The following is a 24,060-nucleotide window of genomic DNA, read 5'->3' as shown; positions in this document are numbered from 1 at the left end:
CTGATTTATTTATTTATTTTTTTATTTCATTTTAACACACCTGGGTAGCCCACTCAGCTTTGACAAGTTGATTTTCAGTGGGGCCCAGTTGACAGAAATAATAAAACATAAGTTAATACTTGAACAGAAATAACAGAGAATTGTATGTAAAACATAAATAACGCAGGTACCCAAAGTATACAAAAATAAATACATGAGATTACTTAGAGACAAACAAAACCGCTCATTAAACTATGAATACGGCATTAAATTACATTTCCAGGCTGAAGGATTTTACACCATACGGCTTACCGATCACCATGTCACTGCGGATGCAGATTTGACCAGGATCGCCGAGTGGCGCTTTAACGTCTTGCCCACACCGGAGGCAGTGTTGGGAGCAGCTTCAGATGAGTCCTCAGAGACCAGTAGCCTGGCAGATGCCTGTACAATCATGCCTTCGGATGGAGTCTCCCTGATCGACAAATTCTGCGCAAAGTGTGTCGGTAAGATTACAGTAGGGATGGCACAGTGTGCTTGGCTAATCATGAACCTTTAGTGAAGCCACGTTGCACTAGTAGAGCACTTTGGCAGAACATACATGTACTGCACCTGTGCAAAGTCTGTAATGCATTGTGCAAGGTTGAATTTACGTAATATAATGTTAACATCCTGTCTGTCTGAGTTTCCAAGTGTTGTGTTGGAAAATATGTCACTCTGCAGCAGGCAAAATCCTGATGAAACGGTGAACAAACATCCATAAAAATTGATCAGGGTGTCGCTCAGGTGCAGTGCATTCTGCTGACATGCTCACTTGTAGCTATTTGAAAATCCCCAGTTGATGATGACAAAAGACATGAAATGCTGGTTACAGATCCAGTCTCATTCTTCGTAACTGTTACAATAGATTTACGATTGTAGCAGATTGAGAGAAATTGTAAGGAAAGTTGTCTTTCGAGGCAGAAAAAGTTGCTTTAGACGATTGGCTCTGTCGTGAACTTTATGGAAATCTGGCAGAAAGTCAGGATTAAACATTTATTCCTGAATTGGAAGCCATTTACTATTATTAATGATTTTCTTTTATCTCCAGTGTCCTTACTGATATCCTTGGCCCAGTGCAGCAGTGCAGAAGTTTCAGTTTTTAGCTCATACCCATCGCAGTAAAAGTTACATCAGAACATTTTCAGGGTGAATTCACATGTCATCTTTTTTCTTTCAACATAGAGTTTGATGATGTCCTGGGCCCAGTGGAGGTAACCATGAGTTTCCAGTTCATCCCAGTGGGGGTAGAGATGGCCACGGCAGCATTTCCTGGAGATGGTCCTCCTACTGATAACAGGATCTTCATGACAGCGTCTACACAATGGGTAAATCAAAATCCCTGTGTACTGGTGTATTGGTTTCAATGTGTGTGTGTGTGTGTGTGTTTGTGTTTGTGTAAAAACTATGTGTGTGTGTGTCCGTATGTGTGTGTGTGTGTACGTGTGTGTGTGTGTTTGTGTGTGTGTGTGCGTACGTGTGTGTGTGTGTATGTGTGTGTGTGTGTGTGTGTGTGTGTGTGTTTGTGTATGTGTGTATGTGTGTGTATGTGTGTGTGTTGTGTGTGCGTGTGTGTGTGTGTGTGAGTGTGTATGTGTGCGCGATGACATGATGTACATTGTACGTTAAGCGTTGCTATCTGTTACAAATTTACAATACATTCTAATATGTGTGTGTATACATATATGTGTGTGTGTGTGCGTGCGTGCGTGCGTGCGTGCGCATGTGTGTATGTGTGTGTGCGTTCACGTGTGCCTGTGTATGTGTGTGTCTGTGTCTGAGGTTTGAAATATACTGTCTTTAACTGTCTGTAAATATACTGTGTGTTGTTGCTAGATTAAAGTTTTAACGTAAAGCTGGTCAGACTTTGGTGATACATTTTCTACTGACAGGTTCCTTACACACCTTTGGTTGACCTGGCTACCGGCTACCTGCTGTTGACCCTTCGCGCTACGTCAGTGGACGGGCGCTATACTGAGTTTGATCTGCCACCAATGGAAGTGGGTATTCTAAACTTTATAACTTACCCGGAAGTATTGTTTTGGGTGGGTTTGTCTAATATATGCATGGGTTTGTGTGTATGTGTGTCCAGACAAAGTTTGTTAACAGCACGTAGCTACGTAGGTGAGTGACTGTCAAAGGCAGAATGACAGGCAGGCAAAACGAAAGAGGTATTGGGGTCAGCTAAAACCCAAAATCTGGCTGGGAGCCAGGAGAATATGAAAGTCCAAATATCATCGAATTTAGGAAGCCAAGTTGCATGAGCAGACCCTGCATAGTTACTGCCCTAACCAGTCCATAAAATACAGTCTCAATGGTTATTTCAATTTTCAAGAAAACCTAAAAATGCTTCCCGAAAGTCTGAAATTTCCGATTCTCGTTACTCATTGTAGATACGTCCACCGACAATGTCTCAGCTTCTGGATTAAGAAAAAATATAGAATGTTAGCCTCTACCAGGCTTCGGGAGGCGGCTGACTATGCCGCACCCGAATGGGTGTGGCAAACTGTTCTCTCCAGCCGACCAACACCCTTGGCATGCCATCTCTCTTTTTGGCTGATTTCTACTCTTTCCAGCCGCCTCCCGAAGCCCGGTAGAGGCTAATAGAACGTCCTTGGAAAATGTCCTTTGAAAAACTACAAATACTTCATTGAAGTCTTAAATGTATGATTCTCATTACTTACTGCAGATACGTCCACCGACAATGTCTCAGCTTCAGGATTACATGGACAACTTCTTCCCTTATCCGGGCGGAGACTTCTTCCAACTGCTCGCCCATGGAGACACACAGACGGCATTTAATGGCTTCATATTTGCCTCGGCTGTGGCTGGAGCTTTGGCCTATAGAGGAGAAAATACAGTTGATGTACTTATCCTATCTAGCTGTCTGTCTTATCAAGTAGTAACATTAGATATCCTCTATCTATCTAGTATCTATCTATCCATTTATTTATAATCTTTCTATGCATATCTATCTATTCAATAAACTGTATGGCATTATGCATAATACAGGTAGGTGCCTTTATGTGAAGGTTATAAAATCAGTCTGCTTTAGTGTTTGAGACTGTGGATTTAGCAGTATAACTCTTGAAGGCATGGATCGATGTTTATGACTTTTGGCAGGCAAAAAGTGGGTTCAACCGGAAGAGCAAAAATGGGCTCTATGGGGTCCCTACCTCACTGCAGTGGACCTTTTGTGTTTGTCGCTTATTAGGAAAACAACTCAAGTATATGTAAATGGCTGTTCAAGATTTTTGGTAGGCACACTACCGTTGTAGAGATAAAGGTTAAGTTTGGAATTGGGCCTCGTGGGTTGTCCCTACGTTGCTGCAGTGAACCTTTTGTGTTTAAAGGTAACAATCTTCCCCAACAGCCTCTGCTTGAAGAGTAGTCAGTGACAGCTGGCCTTGGGGTCAGATCACCTCAGTGGGAGGGGGAAAGGTTGGACATGCGTCAGGTCATTCCCTAAGGCCACACCAAGTAATTTTATGGACCTTATGGACACTGGAGACCTTAAATGTAATGCAAAAGCGCAATAAAAAAAGGCCAAAAAAACAAAATGCCTAGATTTAGAATATACTAAAGAAATACAACATTTAATGTTAGGAAACAAATTGAATAAAAGAACACAGTGTAACAAGAGTTCCGAGATCTCATACCTCCATGAAATATGGGCTTGCTTTGTCCTCATTGATTATGCAAATAACCTCTACATTAACATATATATATATGCATCGCTATGCATCCATAAAGGCGTTCTGAAGTTATGCTGACTACAATGTTGCGGAAACACAGACAGACAGACACACACACAGACATACAGACAGACACGCCAAAAACAATACCTCCATTTTTCATGGAGGTAACAAATGAAAAAGTCTTTTACAGTGTCACCGGTATTCGTATTAAAACAGCAATAAATCAACTAAGCAGTAATCGCCTACCATGATAGCAAATAAAATTGTATTTAATCCTTTTTAGGTTGTGGATAAAATAATGGAAGGGCTGTCAAATGTGGTAATAGATGACGTTGATAGCATCAACGGTGTGTCCATTTCCACCCTTCTGGCCACAGGGATTCCTGAAATGGTATCTGCAAAATCCCAGGTACGTCAGACTCTGTATATCACTCATAAGTACTGTGTACTTAACTCATCAGAGGTTCATTTTCTCTAGAAGAGTTCAAGGTAATTAGTTGTATATAAGAACTTTGTCTCCAAGGAGAAATTCTAAATGGGAAAAATCAGTTACTCAAGCAACTGGATATGATTTTGGAAACAGACGTTTCAGGTAGCATCCACTACTATGTCAGTGACTGAGAGGTCAGAGGAGCAATGCGATTTTTGGAAGGAAAAAAAGGAAAAGAAAGAGACAAGTCAAGACAAGATGATGCAAATTAGTCAAAATGGGAAAATATTGTCAGTTAACTTTAGTACATTGGGATGTACGTCGGGATTGAGATGGTCATTGCAAGGAGGTTTGAACCCCTTTATAACTTGTTGTGGAAGAATTTGTAGATCATCAAGACACATACATGTACTGACAAGTAGATAGCACTATTATATTACATGGTTATAAGATAGAGATTTTTCCTTAGGTTTTGGCTGCTACCTATATGAAACAAGCATTCAACAAAACCAGGCAACTTGCAGAAAACCTGGAGGAAACACCGGTGGAAGTCATCCACAAAATGTCAACTGTGATGATGGCAGGTCAGTGTTGTTTTTGTTAACTGTGATGATGTTAGGTCAGAGTCGTTTGTCGAATCAAAGACAGTTTTGCATTAAAATTATTTTGTGCACTATACACTATGTGACACACACACATGCACACACGTACACACACATATGCATACGCATATATGTACACGTTCACACGCACACACACATGAACACACACGTATCCATGCACACACGTTCACACGTAGTCACACATGCGTTACTGGAAAAGGTTACAGTCCCCAGGATGGGATGTTAAGCTGTGGTCCTCTGTTCAATGTGTTTGTTGAAAAGATTTAAAATAAACCTGTAAATACTGTACGCAACTTCTGTGCAAAGAAGATTCAACATTCCAAATTTGTACTGATTTCTTGTCCAGGGTCTGTGAATGTGTTGTCAGCCTCAAGCACTATGGCTGAAAAGGAACAAGAAAGGGACAAGACTTTCTCCTCCAGTCTAGCCTATGTAAGCAACATTTGCCTTTAGTCTTACTTTTCTAGTCAGTGTGTGGTAATAAGTAAATTTAAAGTGTTCACAGTGTACTAGTATGTATGTTTTGATATTTTATACTAAATCTTGCTCTGGTCAGGTGGACTAGCAACTAGATACAGCCATCATTGTCTTTCTTTGTAGAATAAAGAGGCCACAACGACATGTTTTGAAGCCCTGGACATTATGGATGACATTTATCTCAACAAGTTGATGCCGGAATTCTCAGATCCCGAAGTCTATGCCGATTTTACTTTATCCAAGGTATCTCTTGTTTGTCTGCTTGTTTTCTTTAAAAGCGTGTCCTTTTTTGTAATAACATCCAAGCAAGTTTTAATTTGTGATATTGGTTGATGCCCAGTTTTTATATTTTTAAATTAACAAAAGATAACACTCCAGTAATTTCTGGACCACAGGATTTGGTTGAGTCATGGTTTACAAAAGTCCAAATTCCAGACGATACAGCACTAATATTTGCAAAGAATTTAGCATTAAATAAATGCCTTCCTTGGAACGATGACTTATGGTTTAGGCTATACTGAGACCACCAAAGCAACTGGATATGATTTTGGAAAAGGTCAGACATTTCAGGTAGCATATCTTTGGTCAGCGACACTGATATGCAATTAAGTGAATACAATTTTTTGATAGTCCAAAAGGAAAAAAAAAGTTAGACAAAATCAAGACATACTGAAATCAGTTCATCTCTCAGCTGCACCTCAGGATCAAACGGGAAAACCGGACGAGGCAGACGGAGAGAGTGTACCTGGTAGGCGGACACAGTGACAGTCTGGTCAGGGTTCCATCCTTCCCGGACCTACTGAAGGGTCATTGTGGGAACGATCAGGATGTGGGGATCCAGGTACTGTTACCATGATGTATCTGTATTCAGTATAGCCGGTAAAACCGCCATTAAGCATAACACACCAGCTGTGCATGACGAGATGTGCATAGGCCGTCAGCAGAACATACTGAATATCATTGAATTTTTGGGCAACGTTGCATTAGACTTTGGCTGTTGCATGACGCTATTTTTCCTGACTTAACGTTTGGAAGCTATAGAGTCTGACAGAGTGTTAACCTTATATGCGCAAATATGACCTTATATGAGACGTTCTGCCCAAGTGCTATTCACAACATATTACCGGTTTCGCACAGGTGCAGTACGTTCTACCGACATGCTGATATGCATTACCTACTACATGGCCATGAATCACACTAGAACAATAGAGACAAGTATTACCAAAAGCATGTCAAACTTGCCCAAGTGACCACCTCTATAAAGCAATAATCTGGCCATGACGACCACTTTTCATGGTTCTAATTTTTCCCATAGACGTTTCCTTAGCATTAAGGGACTTGCCTAAGACGACCACTTGTCCAACGTACATATGACGGGCACTATTTGGGACCACACATAGCTTCTCTTTTAATGAACGTGTCATTTCCAAGCTTGTGCCGGATGTAAAAATTTGTAACTTCTAAACATGGCAACATTGTTGCCACATTTACGATGATCTTCTTATTTTGGAATGTAGTTGGAGATAAATTAAATATTCATTTATTACAATCGTTGAAATGTTTACAGTTTCTGGAGTCAAACTTCAACCCTTTCGAGTACTCCAACAACTCGCGTGAGGTCCGCAGTGACGTCACGGGTCTGGGGGTGAAGTGTGGGAACCGCACACTTCCGGTTTCCAGTCTCAGCCAACCCATCGACATTTTAACCCGTAGGGAGAATGAAAGCCTTGATGGTTCCATCTATGTCTTTGAAACGTCGGCTCCAATTGGCAACCTGACAGTAAGTTGTCAATATACACTGTAATCGTTACGGTCTCATTCATGTATTACTCCGAGAGTACCCCCTATAAAAGAGTACCAAGTCAAAAACTAAACGGCTGTATGGACGTGTGTTTTTACTGGTGAGAATTTTCACTTTAGCCTGAGCCCAACTGATGTAAAATGTCAAAGTGGTGAAAGCTTGTTTGTAACTGATGAAATTGGGACGTAATTGTCGGCAGCCGCGCGCTAGGTCGGACGTGCACAGTCCATTGTTGTGAGTTGTGCGATCATAGGTTTGCAGCGCGGGAGGGCCTCTTGATGGCATCCGCTAAGTGCAGTTTGTAATTCCCATAAAAAGGGATTGTGTGTATAGAAGTCGTTGACAATATTTTATGCAATGTAGAGTAAGTGTGCTCAACATAGCATGAACGATATCAATTGAATCAGATGTAATGTAGGATCATAGGGAACACGGTCTTGTACTCATTAATGCATGGTTTCTAATGTATCGAAAAAAAAATCATGAATGAGACCTTATTGCTCAACAGTTGTGCAAGGAACAATGCAGGACATCTATTGCAAAATATTAACTTACAACAATTATGATAAGAGACATATACAGACTATATGTATGTGGTATAGGATCGATTTGGATGTGCTTTTATTGTCAGTTGTGGACTTTCTAGCGTTTAGGCTTTTTTTTTAATACTTCCGGACAATATACTAAAAGTTTATTGCAAATTCATGCCGAAGATCTAATTGCAAGAACATGATAACAAAATAAAATGTAAAAAATGATGTTAAGTAATGCTAATACTGCTTTGGATATAGTTTATAATGCATCGGTTGCCACTATAGAGGTTTTCATTCATTCATTAAATGTTGAAAATTGAATCATACCTTATAACACATCAGGTGTTCCAGTTTTTGGTTGGGAAGGAGCAGTCCACCTTAACCTTCCACCTTGACTTCAACTCCACCCGTTTTCCTCAAGACGTCTCACTGTATCTTCGCAAGGGCGGTGTGCCATCACAAGACATCTTCAACTGGACAACTGCCCTTCCTGTTCAAAAGGACCAGCTGTTCTCCATACCATGGATAAACGGAACGAACTTGACCTCTGACCCCTACCAATGGCTGCTACCAAGAGAGCAGGTTGACGTCACTGTCTATGATGTCGGAAACCTGACAAAATTCTGCATCGGTAAGCGCTATCTACTTGTAAATCCCATCTTTGGTACTGTTTAGTAGCAATACAATGCTACTATTGTATCCAGAACTGTGCTACTGTTGTATCCAGAACTTTTTTAGGTAGTTTGCCATGTATCCAAGAACGTAGAATTGCCCCGGGAATGTATGATTCTGGTTACAGTTACATCTGATTCAGCAAGTGTACAGATCAGAGGTAATCCCTGTTTGACTTTAAAAAGGCACAAAAGTTCTCCAAGAACTACAGTAATAACTAAATTATAACAATAACTTTGAATAAAATAGTATACCGTTATTAATGAGAACATCAAAGGCTGCACACATGTAATGATAACCAAAGTATGAATATGAATTATATCTTGTTTGTCATGCTTAGGTTGTAACTTATACTTTACTTATACTTTTTCATATTCTTTTAAGAAATGCAGTAATTTAGTTGTTTTGCCAATGGCAGCATGATAATCATGTACAGTAATGTTAAGCTTAGCTGGGGGAAAGGGCCACCTATCCAATTCTGTTGGTACTACAGTTAACAAATCTGCATAGTTTTAGTAGTCCATATACTATTAGCATTTGAACTATTTCAAAATATCACTAATGATGCTGATACAATTTCCATGATCACAGGTGTGCAGTTTGGATCTGGTTTGGACGTAGAAGAAGAAATTGTCCACTATTCTTTGACTGTGTTTGAGTCGTCTTGTGTTTACTTCGATGAAACCGTCCATTTGTGGCACAGTGACGGATGTGAAGTATGTCATGTTAATATATAATGTAGTTTTTGTGTTATGCCATTATTTTCAACAATCCACATGCTATCACCTTGGTTTTCACTATTTCTGTTTATTCTTGATATGAATTGTTAATTGTTCGTTAATACAAACAGACCGACCGGGCCCCAGTTTGGAAATGTGCCCTAAGCATTATCTTGTGTCATTGAAATGCTTTCTGTTATCATTATAATTCCAAACTATCCATTTTTGGTCTCTTAAAGGCCTATAGATATAAAGATATAAAGGCCTTTCCTATTCCAACAAAAGGCCACACAACTGAAGGCTACCTAACAATAAAACCAAATCGCAATTTGTGCAGGTTTTCATGAAACATTCTCAGATCTGTAAAGTATAGTGTAAAAATGCATGAGGCAACACTAAAAAGCTACAGTTGCACAGTAAATATTTCATTCCTCTTTCTTTTACATGTAGGTCGGCCCTCTCACCAACTCGACCCATATACACTGCCGATGTGACCACCTGACCAAGTTTGCGGGATTCGTTCCGCCAAACCCTCTCAACATCCAGGCGGCTCTGTCCGCTAACGTACTGGAGAACCCCGCGGGACTGCTCCTGGTTCTCTCTGTGTTCGCTGCCTACCTGTTCGGTGTACTGCTGACGAGAAAGGCGGATAGAAGGGACCTCCTGAAGGTTGGTATTTCAGGCCTCGAAATACTGCTTGCAAAATTGGAGTTGTGCACCCAATTTGTTTCTATTGGTCTATCAGTGCACCCAATTATTTTAAACATAGATTCTATGTATACTAGTGTACAGTATATTCTTGACATCTACATGTAAATGTCAGAAAAACAACAAAATTTTCGTTGTATAAGATTATTTTATATGGTGCACCGCATTTTTTTAAAATTCTTGTACCAGTGCACCTATTCCCAAAAGTTAATTTCGAGCCCTGTATTTGATGCATTTGATAGTGTATAGTTTTATAAGGCTCAGGTATGATTTCATTATCACCAGAAAAACTAAATGACAGTGTAAAAAAGATAGTATTACCAGTTTCCAAAATACGAAAGCCAACGGAAATTGCTTGAAACATGTCATAAATAAATCGAAGCATAAACCCTTGCTTGGAGAGTAGGAGTTTTTATTTTTAAAGCAATGAGTAAACGACATTTTCAGAAATGATGAATGTACTCTCATTTATATAATATATAGGCAGGAGTTGGACTGCTTCCAGGCCATGTCCTGAACCCACAGAAAGACTGTCAGTATGTCATCACTGTGTACACAGGCTTCCGGGGGAACGCTGGGACAACTGCGGAGGTAACTGTTCATCAACACACAGACACATACAAGTAGAAAACTGGCTTGCTTCTGCTGTAGCTTGTATATTCAAAGTCTGTTGTTTGTTTTCTTCTCAGTTTTTGGCGAATTTAATCATCTCTTTGTCTTATATATTAACCTTAGTTTGATTACTTGACTGTTGTATTACCCACAAAAGATCTGACAACCAGGTTTCTCCACCCGTCTTACATGTAGTTTTCTGTCCTCTTTAACATTTTTCAATAAGTGTACTGCTGGTCCATTTTCTGATATTATTCTACCATCTTTTACTTTGCCTTACCCCCCTTTCTTCCTCCCTGTGTTGTTCCTTGCATGATAGTTTTGGCTAGTCCCAATGACTGTGACACGTGGCCATACCATTTCAGTTTCCATTCTTTACTTTGGTTATGAGTTCTTTGTATGGACCGAAGTTGAAACTTGTACAAATGTGTTTTTCTTAGGTAACAATAGTCCTGAATGGACTTCAGAAGGAGAGCGTCCCGTTCAGACTGTCTGACCCACGGCGGGTTATGTTTGAGAAGGGCAGCGTGGATTCTTTTCTGGTGTCGACAGAAGAACCGCTGGGAGAGCTAACCCATGTACTAGTGTGGCACAACAACCAGGGGTACAGCCCCGGATGGTTAGTCTGTTACTTCTGGAACTTATGGAACTCCGAAGCATTGTTTTGGGTGGGTTAACGTTGTCTGTCAGGGTTTGTGTGGGTTTGTGTGGTGTGGCACAACGGTACAACAGGGGTACAACTATAGTATAGTGTTGTTTCTGTTTATTATTATTATATATACAGTAGGCCACGCCGACTTAATTTTATGGATGACATCTTTTGAAGACTCCCAAACTAGTGCGCGCGGGCGAATAAAAAAGATAAAAATGCTACTAGAGGGGCTAAACCACAGGAATACAAAGCTGGTATTATGAATTTGCGGCAGTACTTAACGACGTATAAGGCAAGCCGGCACATGCTGGCTTTTTGCGGAATTTATGACTCGGTTCTTGAGTCGTGGAGCTTCAGTAGCCTGGGTGCCCGGCTGCATATTGTTGCTAACTACCATGGACTACCCAGGCCTAGAGCCAGGTCGATAAACGTGATCTTTTTTTTTTTTTGAGGGCGACAGGCGAAAATTAATGCGCGCTCGGATGTTATCCATGAAATTAAGATGGTGTGACTTTATGTCTGTTACCTCTGTGTATGGAAGTATAATTGTTTTGGGTGGGTTGTCTGTGAGTCTGTGTGGGTTGGAGAACTCACCCATCTGCTATTGTGGCACATTGTTATAACCAGGAGTACAGTTCCGGATGGCTATAGTGTTGTTTATGTCTGTTACTTCTGTGTATGGAAGTATTGTTTTGGGTGGGTTTGTGGGTTTTTTGTGTGCGTTGGAGAACTCACCCACGTTCAGGTGTGGCACAACAAACGGGTACAACCCTGGATGGGTAATCTATAGTACTGTTTTTGTCTGTTACCTTTGTGTATGGAAGTATTGTTTTTTTTGGGGGGGGGGTAATCTGTGGGTTTGTGTGTGTAGGAGAACTCACCCATCTGCTAGTGTGGCACATTGTTACAACCAGGAGTACAGTTCCGGATGGCTATAGTGTTGTTTATGTCTGTTACTTCTGTGTATGGAAGTATTGTTTTGGGTGGGTTTGTGGGTTTTTTGTGTGCGTTGGAGAGCTCACCCACGTTCAGGTGTGGCACAACAAACGGTTACAACCCTGGATGGTTAATCTATAGTACTGGTTTTGTCTGTTAACTTTGTGTATGGAAGTATTGTTTTTGGGGGGTGTGGGTTATCTGTGGGTTTGTGTGTGTAGGAGAACTCACCCATCTGCTAGTGTGGCACATTGTTACAACCAGGAGTACAGTCCCTGATGGCTATAGTGTTGTTTATGTCTGTTACTTTTGTGTTAATTCCGGAGTATTGTTTTGGGTGGATTGTCTGTGAATTTGTGTGGGTTTCAGAACTCAATCAACTGGCACATCAACCAGTGGTTAGTAACAGTCCTGGTGGATGGTTTAAGTGTTTTATCCAGAACCGTGCCTTTCTATTTTTATGTCTGAATGGGTTGAGACTAGGATCAGGCAATTGTCCAAGATAGTCTACAGTGTTGCTTCCTCTACGTACTAAATCAACTTGTGTAAATCTGTGGAATCAAATCGCAAATTTACATAGTACTACATATTGACATGTGACAATGCATGCATAATGGACAATATTTGTTAAAAAGGACAATATTTGTTGAAAATGCTTAGAACACTACAGATTGTCATCCCAGAAATACATCATATAGGGAGGCTACACTTTTGAAAGTTATGATTATACTCTTTTAGCACACTTTTTTATAATAAATAATAAATTATGTTTTTCACAGGTTTTTGAGCCAGATTGTGGTGACAAACAGAGCAGGGAACAACTCTACATATTTCCTGTGCAATAGGTGAGTTCCTAACACCGAGAAAGGATATGGTTTGCAAAGCTAATCATTGATTTACAGATGCAACTGCAAAGTTCTAGCTACATGTAGGAATCCTGATGGTGGGAAGAAGATGCCGGTGTACTCTTGTTTTAAATGATTGGAGGTTGTTGTCAGTGATCAGGCCGACCACGTTGTCTGGAAGACTGTTCCAGATGTGTACTGCAGTATGTATGAAAGTTCTGCCGGAAGAGTGAGTTCTAGAGACTGGCACAGTGAGGGCATTTTTTCCAGCGAAGAGACTGTTGCGAGTTGTGCAACTGATTGTGAATTTGGTTTCTCAAGAAATATTAGTATGAAGCATGCAATAAAACGTTGGCTAAGCTGAAAGTCAAGGTTTTTTGTTCTTTAATTGTTGTTTTTTCTTTCACTAAAGATGGCTTTCTGTGGAGAAAGATGACGGAAAAGTCCAGCGGATCATCCCAAGAGCAGTGCCAGAGGACTTGCAGAAGTTTCGTAACTTGTTCCTGGCAAAAAGTGCAAGGTACTGTTTTAATACCAGGACACGTGACTTTATGCACGTGTGACATCATCAAGTGTGTCGAAGGTCGTGGTAAGATCTAATAAAGTTTCCCTAGAACACAGTAATAGCACCTTTTAGGGAACCATTCGAGAGAAAATTGTCTCTTTTTGTTTCAACCAAAACACATTGTTGATAAAGAATGGGTGATTACTATGACTATGGCTTAGCGGCAAAGGTAATAAGGCCAGAACAATCATTGCGTGAATGGATCCATGCAGGCAACAAGGCAACAATGGGCCATTCTGCCTTGCCAGATTTGCCATTTTACTAAATTGTCGCTAGATGGCGTTGTTGTGAAGATGGTGCTATTTCGTCACATGTCGCTAGATGTCGCTTTCGACTTCAAAATATCAGCAATTGTAAGAGTATTAGGCATAGATTCAGAGTAAAACAGTATAACTTAAGATGATATGAGAAAGGGCAATCAATAACATTGTGCTTTCACTGGCACACACACAATCAGATTGAGAAATAATGAGTATATGCAACCGCTGTCGCCGCCCCCTCCCCCCTCCTTGAAATGGCGACCGTACACTCAAGTTTTCACAACTTACTTTTATGCCCCCACCAACGCAGACAACATGGACAACAGACATACTCATTTTCACTTGAGTTAAGTTGGGAAATTTGTGTAAACTGCCTTTCCCAAGGGTACGAGATTGGTGGCATAGCAGGGTTCAAACCCGGGACCTCTTGGTTACCAGGTGAACACAAATTTACACCACATGACCCCACATAAGGTTCCCAAGATTACCATTTCCTGTATGTCCAGGGACATGAATGACGGCCACCTGTGGTTCTCCGTGGCGGGCCGCCCGGCACGCAGCCCGTTCACCCGAGTCCAGCGCCTGTCCTGCTGCCTGACGCTGCTCTACAGCACCATGGTCACCAACATCATGTTCTTCGGCCGTGGGGACGACTTCGACCCGCCGGAACCACTCAGATTCGCCGGGACAGAGATCAACCCACCCATCTCACTACCACAGGTATCTGGAACTCACTCATTCACTCATTCATTCATTCATTCACTCATTCATTCACTCGTTCATTTACTCACTCATTTATTCATTCATTCACTCACTCATTCATTCAATATCATTCATTCATTCACTCATTCATTCACTCATTCATTCATTCATTCACTTATTCACTCATTCATTCACTCATTCATTCAATCATTCATTCACTCATTTATTCACTCATTCATTCACTCATTCATTCACTCATTCATTCACTCATTCATTCAAGGGTTGCAGTTTCATTTATTCAGTCAAGTAAGCCACTATCATATCCAGAATCTATTTCTGTGCCTCAATGGGTTAGGAGTAAGATCAGGTAGGGTTCTGGATTACATTCATTCACTCATTCATTCATTCATTTATTTATTCATTCATTCATTCATTCACTCATGATTGATTCATTCATTCAATCATTCATTCTATTTATTCATTCATTAAGTACCACTGGTACAAGAACACAACAGAATACACTATACTATGCTAGATACATAGCAGTTATGGTTAGGGACCGCCCTTTCAGTACCAAGGACATTGCCTTAAGTTTGTAAACTACAAGTAAGCCACTATTGTATCCAGAATCTATTTCCATTCTTGAATGGGTTAGGCGTAGGATCAGGCATGGTTCTGGATTGTCTCCGCCTATCCAAGAATGTAGATGTACTCCAGGTAATACACAGGGACTGTCCAGCAGCATGCCTGAGCATGGTTCCAGTTAAAGGCATCCAATGCGATTTCAGAGCAGCAAAACTGGAAATATTCTGAATAAGGCAATCTTTGTGATATTGACACATACTGCTTCACCTTAGCACATTTAAGTCAGCATTTCATACTTTGGGCATTCAAAACAGCAGAAACAAGCCCCAAGATTAGCCCTGGGCCCTTCCAGTAACCATTTTCCATCAGAATTGTGAGAATTTTTTATACATGAGGGTCAATACACATTGGGATAGTGTGGTTTCAACTCCGTATGTAGATAAATAACTAGAATATTGGCTTTGAAAAATCGGGTTTCCAAGCCCTAAAATGCACTGGGTGCCTTTAAAGCACAGTTCTGAATACAACAGCCACTTGGTGAAAGCTCGGAGCAATAGATTGACATCTTTATTTCCAAGCTCTGAGAGATATGAGTGCATCAAAGGAGGAAGATTCACTTTTTGCTTTACATTTAAGAAACTACCTAGTACCTAGAATTTAAATTTTCTTTATTATTTGTATTTGCAATTGTTTTTGAAAAGTTGTGAAAAAATTGTATCCCATTCAGGTATGTGCCCCATGCACATCACGCTCTCCCCTCTCTATGAACATTTTGAGTCTAGAGCAATACATAATTGATATATGACTTTTTTAATATGATTTCAGATCATGATTGGCATACAGAGTGCAGCCATCATCCTGCCGGTTAATGTGCTCATAGTCTTCCTGTTCCGTAACTCTGGTCAGCGGTTGACAAACCAAACAGAAAAGAAGGGGGGTTATGACAGGACCAAATCATCATTGCCCTGGTGGACTGTTTACATAGGTACATGTATTTACAGATATTGTGCTGCTATTTTCAAATGTTTCCTGCGGAAATGGTAGTTTAAAGGTATTTGTTATTTAATCCCTTTTGTCATTTATTCTCTTGATGAAGCTAAATATAACTTAATTCAAACATGAGGGTACACAGGGATTAAATTTTCAACAACCCCTGTTGCCTTATAAATATAGCAACAGTTGTTGGAATAAAGTTCATCATTGTTACTCCATAATATACCATGATTACTACCATGTGAACACAGATGGACTTCCATGATAATTTCAGAACTTTCTTCCTGCATGGTTTCATCTTTATTCTCGCCTGCAGGCTGGCTGCTTGTCTGGTCTGCGAGCTTCGTGGCTGCGTTCTTCACCGTCCTGTACAGCCTGAGTTTCGGCCGTGAGAAGGCGGAGGCCTGGCTTTGTGCCTTTCTCACGTCGTTTGTCACCGACTTGTTCCTCATGCAGCCCTTCAAGCTCATCATCGTGGCCGTCATTTTTTCTTTGATATCAAAGGTATCGTATTAACTTGTAACTTTTACGGAAAACATATTGTTTTCGCTCTGTTTCTTCTTCCTCTTCATTTCCAAATACGTAAGGTCAATGACCTGGAGCATTGTCTGTCACCATGGTAACTGGTGCTGTAGAAGACACCCTGTGGTGTTTGGTTGCATTACCTGCATGTATGTAGTAGGACAGAGCTGGAGGGGCTGGTCACCATGTATTAGTATATGAATATGTTTGAGTAATAATAGGTCAGTAGTGTATTTGGCTAGACCCTGTGAAGGTAAACATTCTGCATTTACTTTTTAAAAGTTACCTTTCTAGTTTGTTTGAAATTCAACTGTTACTCTAGTTACCTTTCACTTATGAATGGCAATTTCAGTGAGGCAAAAAAATATTGACATGAGTTGCAAAGGCACGTTTGAAAGGCGCTCAGTGATGTGCTAGATGTAAAACAGCCTAGATGTCATTCCATTGTGTTCTGCCAGAGGGCGCTTATGCTGATGAGAAAGTCTGTCCCGTCAGTGGGGATGCAGTCTGCCATCTCTGATTGCCTTATTGCCTCTGGCTGATATATTGTAAGCTTCTTCATGCCATGATGTTTAATTGATGATGTTTAAAACTGAAACAGAAACCAGTAGAAGATGATGATCCGCCAACAGAACCGCTACAGTCTGATGAGGAATTTCTGCAGTCCAAAGAAGAACAAGGCAACTCTGATGATATGGTGCGTCATCTTTCAGTGTCTTATCTTATAGTGTCTTACTGGCTCTTGCTTTATCTTATAGTGTCTTACTGGCTCTTGCTTTATCTTATAGTGTCTTACTGGCTCTTGATTTATCTTATAGTGTCTTACTGGCTCTTGCTTTATCTTATAGTGTCTTACTGACTCTAGCTTTACCTTATAGTGTCTTACTGGCTTTTGCTTTACCTTATAGTTTCTTACTGGCTTTTGCTTTACCTTATAGTGTCTTACTGGCTCTTGATTTATCTTATAGTGTCTTACTGGCTTTTGCTTTATCTTATAGTGTCTTACTGGCTCTTGATTTATCTTATAGTGTCTTACTGGCTCTTGCTTTATCTTATAGTGTCTTACTGACTCTAGCTTTACCTTATAGTGTCTTACTGGCTTTTGCTTTACCTTATAGTTTCTTACTGGCTTTTGCTTTACCTTATAGTTTCTTACTGGCTTTTGCTTTACCTTATAGTGTCTTACTGGCTCTTGATTTATCTTATAGTGTCTTACTGGCTCTTGCTTTATCTTATAGTGTCTTACTGGCTCTTGATTTATCTTATAGTGTCTTACTGGCTCTTGCTTTACCTTATAGTTTCTTACTGGCTTTTGCTTTATCTTATAGTGTCTTACTGGCTCTTGCTGTGTATTATAGTGTCTTAATGGCTCTTGATTTATATTATAGTGTCTTAATGGCTCTTGCTTTATCATAGCATCTTACTGACTCTAGCTTTATCTTAAAGTGTCTTTCTTTATCTCACAGTACATTACATTATTGAATCTTTTTCACTTTACCATATAGTGTCCTTTCGTATCTTATGGTTTCTTGCTTTATCTTGCAGTTTCTTACGTTATTTTTTTACAATTTTGTTTTACTTGCCATATGGTGTCTTTTTATACGTTATAGTGTCTTAATTGCTTCAAGTTATGATGTCGTGCTTTCTCTCATAGTGTCTTATTTTATTTTACAGCCTCTTACTTTATTTGATAGTGTCTAAGCTTTACCTTATCACGCCTAACTCTAGATTCGGTCAGGACGTTTTTATTTATTTTCTTTCAGATGATGAAAACTTACTGCACATCCAAACTGTGGAGGTCAGCTTTAGGATGGAGGCATTACATCTTTTTATTTATTTATTTATTCATCTTAGGACGTATGGGTTGTCCCTTCAGCCCCAAGGGGCTGATTTCCAAGGGAGCCCAATTACAATGACAAATAACATATAAAATACAAAAGTAATATAACATAAGTAAATTAACATAAATTATAAATTATATAAAAATACAATAATAATCGATGGTCATTATGGTCATTATGGAGGTCAGAGGTCAAAACTTAGGAGATAAGAAAACATATGATAACTGAGAGGTCAAATTTCAAACTTAGGAAATAATAAAACATATGATAATAACTGAACGTAGAAGTAATGAATCATATAAACAAATCAATCAAAGTAATGAAACGTAACAAATCATCGTTGTCAGTAAATCGTCATTAGGTAATCAGGTGTCAGATCGGTTCAGTTTTCAACCTGTCTTTAAAAGCTTTAAGTGTGGGTGCTAGTCTCAAGTTACAGTTTAGTGAGTTATAAGTTACTGTTGCTCTGTATGCAAAGGTACGTTGACCTGCTTTTGATGTGTAATTGGGTCTGTGTAGGAGATGTGATTGTCTAGTGTGGTAGTTGTGGATTTGATTATTATAATTAAACGTGTTGAGTAGATAACTTGGGGCTAATCCATGGAGACATTTGTACACCATGACACAGACATGGCGTGTTCTTCGGACTTGCAGTTGACTCCATCCAAGTGCCTGGTGCAGTTCCCCCACATTAGACCTCGCGTCGCTTCGTAGGACGATTCTAGCAGCCCTGTTCTGCAACACTTGTAGTCGCTGCTTGTAGGTTGTACTACTGTACATCTGGAGGGAGAGGCCGGCAACTCTCGGGGTACAAAACATACAAGTGCGTATGTCCCTCACATGCTACTGTAGAATATCATAAAGGACAAGGTTATCAAAGATTTATTCCTGCAATCTAGATGAGGTCTAGGAGAAAAGATATTGTGTTTCCTGTTTCCCGACCGACCGTCTAGAAAAAAACTGCGAACCCTAGCCCTTTTTTGTGGACCACTGAGAGGAATATGAATTTTTTTAGCTGACCGACCTTTTCCAACATTGACGTTGAAAGTAGAAGTCTGCTCATGCAAGTTTTACTCTGATAAACTGTATGGTATAAGTTGGATCACCAGAGATCGGCAAAGTCTAAAAAAAGAAGAAGACAGAAAAAGATAATCCCTACCTACCGACCCTAGTTGTTTCAGGACTGAAACATGAAACATGAAACACAGCATTCTTTTCCTTGGCCTTATACCCATTGCCTTGATATCTAAATTCAGCTCATTACTTCCATGCATGGAAGTATTGTTTTGGGTGACTCGTAGGTTTGTGTGTTTGCTTGTCCAAGTAGCGGTGGTTACATGGAGGGAGGGATGTGATTTTGACAGTGGGTGGTATATGGAGGAATTCAGGCAGTTTCATTTTTTACGGTAGACTCCCGATTCCGGCCATTCCAACTCCCCACCAGATGAATCCAGTCTGGCCGATCAGCGACGGAAGAGCGCAGAGAAACTCAAACAGCGCGCCGCTGTCCTGGAGGTCCTCATGTTCGGGTTTTTCATCATCATCATCATGGCGGCCTCCTACAGTGAGAGAAGCCCCATGGCGTTCTACATGACTCAGAATGTGGAGAGACAAATCCTTGGTGCCGGTGATGTTGGATTCTTTGAGGTAATTCACGTATACTTACGTATGTAGACTCGTGCTTTCAAAATAATCCCCAAGCAGATCCCTTTCGGTTGAAAAAGACAGTATCAAATTGGCCAGGCAGTATCCATTAGCCAGAGAAGGTCGCCGGCCACTGACGGTGGGGATGGCGACAAAAAAAACCCGGCCATATACTAGTATAAAAAGTTAACGATCATTCCCCCACAACCTCTGCTTGGAGTACTTTCAAAAGCCTTTTTGTTATAATTATTATCATATAGTGATATTGTTTCATTTGTTTTGCATAAAGTTATCTATTAAATATCGACATCGTTTATCTTTTTGAATAAGCTTATTTTGTGTTTAGTTGCTGGGTCTATATTTACAGTTGCAGATCTATCGCGCCATACATTTGAAATTTGAACAGTATGTAATATACCAAGGTGGTGAATACCATCTTGTTTGCAAAATGATCTATAGCAATAATATCTATGTCAGATCCGTGACATCCCGTCATGTTGGACCTGGATAACAACTGGGTTGCTGCCTGCCGTCCATGCGGTGAGCTGGTACAACGGCAGGGGGGCTCCAGACGCCACAGTACTGCCTGACATGGTCTCCTACCCACTCGGGCCGGTACAGCTTCGACTGGTGCGGCTTACACCAGGTGAGATCTGAGGAAAGACTTGAAGGAAAGAACCTTGATGATCTTTCATAGTTTCCAATGAACTTTCCATGATATCACGGTAATACATGTATTTTAATAATCCTCATGGTCTTTTGATGACCCTGGGGTCTAATGAACTAAAATACATATCTATGTAGCACTGTTATGTTTTGTGATATAACCATACAGTTAACTCTCCAGTGTCACTGACGAAAGGTAGTGGATGCTACCTGAAACGTCTGTTTCTAAAATCATAACTGCTTTTTGGTACTAACTCAATCACAGTCACTTTTTTCTAGATTAAAAATTTTCAGTATGCAATCGGTGCCGATACTACTTGTCGGACACCTTTGACCTTTTGTTGATGTTACTCTGCCATGTGACTTAGAATTTGGGTCATTTTAACTTCAGAAGGGAAAACATGTTGATAAGAGACCGAAAACTTGTTGATAAGCACAGATAACATTTGTGCATGTAATACTATGTAAAGTTTTAAATCTTTGTAAGATTGTACAATTATTTTTATTTCATAGGGCGACACTGTGAACCGCCCAAACCAATGCTGAACGTGACAACACGCTGTAGTGTACCGTTCTCCCTCAGTCTGGCAGACACACAGAACTACACCTCAGGATGGGCTCCACTCAACACGACAGTCAACACGACTGACGACAGCCATGTTTGTGACTCTCCCAATGCTCAGAGATTTCCTCGATTGTATGACTGCGATGGTAACACAAGCCCATGGACACACACCTCTGTTTCACTCACTGACGGTTAGAGTTTTGAAATCACTTTTTCACACCAAACAATTTGATATAATGTAATCTGTCGTGTGCTAATCTTTAGCCTGCCAATGGCAGGGAGCGGATTTTGGGAGCGGACTAAAAAGCTAACAAGGCTGGACACCAGGCTAGCTATTCACCAAAAATGTTTTTTTAAGTTCCTGGTAGAATTTTTTGTAGTAATTGTTGTTAATTGCACAACAGAAATTTAACATGTTCTGATAAAAAAGGTCTTCAACTAACAAGATTTTCTTGTCACGTAGTAGCTTTTCTAGGTACTGCAGAACTTCTAGCTTTTGTATCTCTTGTCCTGGATTCCAAACCCAGATGGGAAAAAAGTCTCCGCCAGGCTTGTATTGGCTTGTACAGGACTATGAGCAATGTTTGTGCTTGACGTAACTGATTAATTTTGTTCCATTTGTTCACAGATTTTCCGTACTTCGGAATGCATGGCTCCTACATTGGCGGAGGCTACGTTACCCGGCTCGGGACAACAAACGAGGCTACCTTCCTTAAACAGCAAAACTGGTTGGACGAAAACACCCGGGCACTTTTCATAGAGCTCATCCTGTACAACCCACACGTGAACTTGTTTTCAGTCGTCTCATTGGTCGTTGAGTTCACCAATCTCGGATCAGCTTACAAGAGTTCAGAGGTCATAACCGTGCGCCTCATTCAACATGACGCCATCTTGCTTCTCCTCCTGAGAGGGGTACTGGCTCTGTTTCTTTTCTACTTCGTTCTTCGTGAAGGTAAGGGCGACTCAAAGATTTTTCACTGTCAAATAAATGATTTTGTTAACTGCTTCCTTACTACAAAGAAAAAACCACAAGAATTGTAAATTTTATCTATAATACTATGATAATCATTACTTCACCACAGATGAATATGGTGAAGTAAATGAGTACTGTATTGTTATTATGTTAATGGATTGTGTGCGTGTCTGTCTATCTGTGTTTCTATAGCCTGGTGTCGATCCTAGTCTAACTCCGGTCAACTTTTCTGATCGTTTTGCCACAGAGTATAGTATACTGCAAGAAACAGCTAGCCTGGTACCATCCTGGTTAGTTTATGTCCGCTCCCACAGTCGCTCCCACCAACGACTCATTTTACCCATGCTAAAACTTAGCCATCGGAGGAGCCAAAAGTTAGTGTAGAACGGTCACCAGGCTAGACGTCGTCCTTTTGAAGTGCAGTTTCTTTATATTCTGCCAGAGGGCACTAATTCATGAGGGTGGTTAGATTTGCTGTCTCTGATTGCCTTGTATTTCTGATGTGCCCTAGGAAAGTCGTTGTTGTCTCGGCCACTGGAGTACCTGTGCGAGTTCTGGGGCTGGGTGGAGCTTCTGGTCATCACCATCGGTTTCTCCACGCTCGGCATTTACTTCCACACACAGAACATCATAGACGAGGTGGCAGAACAGCGCAGAAATGGCAACTCGGTCTTCCAACTGTACAAAAGCGCCGTCAGCTGGCTCCAAGTCTCTACATACCTACAGGGGCTTCTCATCAGCTTCGCCACCTTAAAGTCTATCCGCCTTCTGCGCTTCAACTCTCACGTGCACGCCTTGTCTGTCATCATGGGAAAATCCCTTAAACCAATCACTAACTTCATGTTTACTGTAGCTATCATTTTGATGGCTTTCATCCTACTGATGGCTTTGACCCAAGGTGCAAGTAGCAATGAGTATAAGAGCATAACTTCTACTCTACAAAGTCTGTTGCTTATGATGCTAGGTAGTTTTGACTTTGATGCCCTGTCCTCCGGGCATAGAATACTTGGTCCGTTAGCGTTCTTTTTGTACCAGGTTGTCGTACAGTTTATTTTGTTGAGTATTTTCATGGTGATCCTTTTTGATGTGTATGAAAACGAAGACATGACGACAAATCCGTACGATCTTAGGTTTGCTTCATTCTTAAAGGAGGCGGCATCAGAGGCAGCCAAGAAGGTCAAAGACACTTCGTCCAAGGTCAAAAGAAACAGACCGAAGATGGAAAGACGTTTTTCCACAGAAATGATCCCAAAAATAAACCGTGGCTTCAGTGAACTGAAGTGGTGAAATTTTATTCACAATTCGTAGAACTATGTGGCCAAAACTTAAACATATTGCTTGGCAGAGTTTACCACTTGGGTCTTTGCTTAGGCCATGTTGATTTGATTATATGGATGACATCCTCTGGGAACCCCAAAACTGATGCGCGCGTGCGAATAAAAAAAACGTTTTGCAAAAAAAAGTTGCTTTCACTATGAAAACTACGTGGTCATGAAGGTTGAACAAATGGCACAGAATATGTTATGGCGAATAATCTACTCTTCGAATACATTTCTTTACATTTTTGTCTTTTATCCTTTGATTTTGGCATTCTACGACATTGGTATCGTTTCTAAATGTTTTCCTTGCAACTTATGGTATATTTTGCTCATTTAGCAACTGTTTTGCACGATTTACAGTATGGTTGAAACCTTTTTTTTTTGGAAACGGCCGAAAATTCATGCGCGCGCGGATGTCATCCATATAATCAAATCAACATGGCCTTAATAAATCTCATTTGTTTATTTGTTCATAATTTGAAGCCAAGTCTTCAAAGTATACAAAGCATAAGTCGGCAGAATGATACATATAGATAGATAGAATTAGAGAGTAGCATTTGTTTTATCTGACATCACTGACATATTATATGTGTATTGTAATGTATGTATATAGCACAATATTGTAAGCAATTTTCTATGCTGTGACGTCGGTAGCGGTGTTTTCAATAGATACATATAAATCTGTGCCACCTGTAAATCTG

The 24,060-nt window shown here is 40.4% G+C and overlaps 1 protein-coding gene across 1 annotated transcript in view; it reads left to right on the top strand.

Moving 5' to 3' along the window:
* The window catches only part of LOC109481489 (polycystic kidney disease protein 1-like 2), a 31,671-nt gene extending 8,344 nt beyond the window's left edge, over positions 1 to 23,327 (top strand). Inside the window, exons 10-29 of the mRNA XM_019784069.1 lie at positions 263 to 485; positions 1,204 to 1,346; positions 1,911 to 2,018; positions 6,814 to 7,026; positions 7,923 to 8,211; positions 8,844 to 8,968; positions 9,422 to 9,644; positions 10,167 to 10,270; positions 10,732 to 10,910; positions 12,659 to 12,724; positions 13,137 to 13,244; positions 14,056 to 14,269; positions 15,662 to 15,821; positions 16,146 to 16,333; positions 16,953 to 17,048; positions 19,603 to 19,839; positions 20,314 to 20,482; positions 21,016 to 21,258; positions 21,696 to 22,019; positions 22,552 to 23,327. Coding sequence (XP_019639628.1) covers positions 263 to 485; positions 1,204 to 1,346; positions 1,911 to 2,018; positions 6,814 to 7,026; positions 7,923 to 8,211; positions 8,844 to 8,968; positions 9,422 to 9,644; positions 10,167 to 10,270; positions 10,732 to 10,910; positions 12,659 to 12,724; positions 13,137 to 13,244; positions 14,056 to 14,269; positions 15,662 to 15,821; positions 16,146 to 16,333; positions 16,953 to 17,048; positions 19,603 to 19,839; positions 20,314 to 20,482; positions 21,016 to 21,258; positions 21,696 to 22,019; positions 22,552 to 23,327 — 4,188 coding nt within the window. The remainder of the gene's footprint in view (positions 1 to 262; positions 486 to 1,203; positions 1,347 to 1,910; positions 2,019 to 6,813; positions 7,027 to 7,922; positions 8,212 to 8,843; positions 8,969 to 9,421; positions 9,645 to 10,166; positions 10,271 to 10,731; positions 10,911 to 12,658; positions 12,725 to 13,136; positions 13,245 to 14,055; positions 14,270 to 15,661; positions 15,822 to 16,145; positions 16,334 to 16,952; positions 17,049 to 19,602; positions 19,840 to 20,313; positions 20,483 to 21,015; positions 21,259 to 21,695; positions 22,020 to 22,551) is intronic.
* Positions 23,328 to 24,060: the final 733 nt, after the last annotated feature.

The sequence above is a fragment of the Branchiostoma belcheri genome, unplaced genomic scaffold (assembly GCF_001625305.1).
Source record: "Branchiostoma belcheri isolate BF01 breed outbred unplaced genomic scaffold, Haploidv18h27 scaffold56, whole genome shotgun sequence".
NCBI classification, from domain to species: Eukaryota; Metazoa; Chordata; class Leptocardii; order Amphioxiformes; family Branchiostomatidae; genus Branchiostoma; species Branchiostoma belcheri.
The sequence above is the reverse complement of the archived record's forward strand: the minus strand, read 5'-3'. Positions and strand labels throughout refer to the sequence as shown.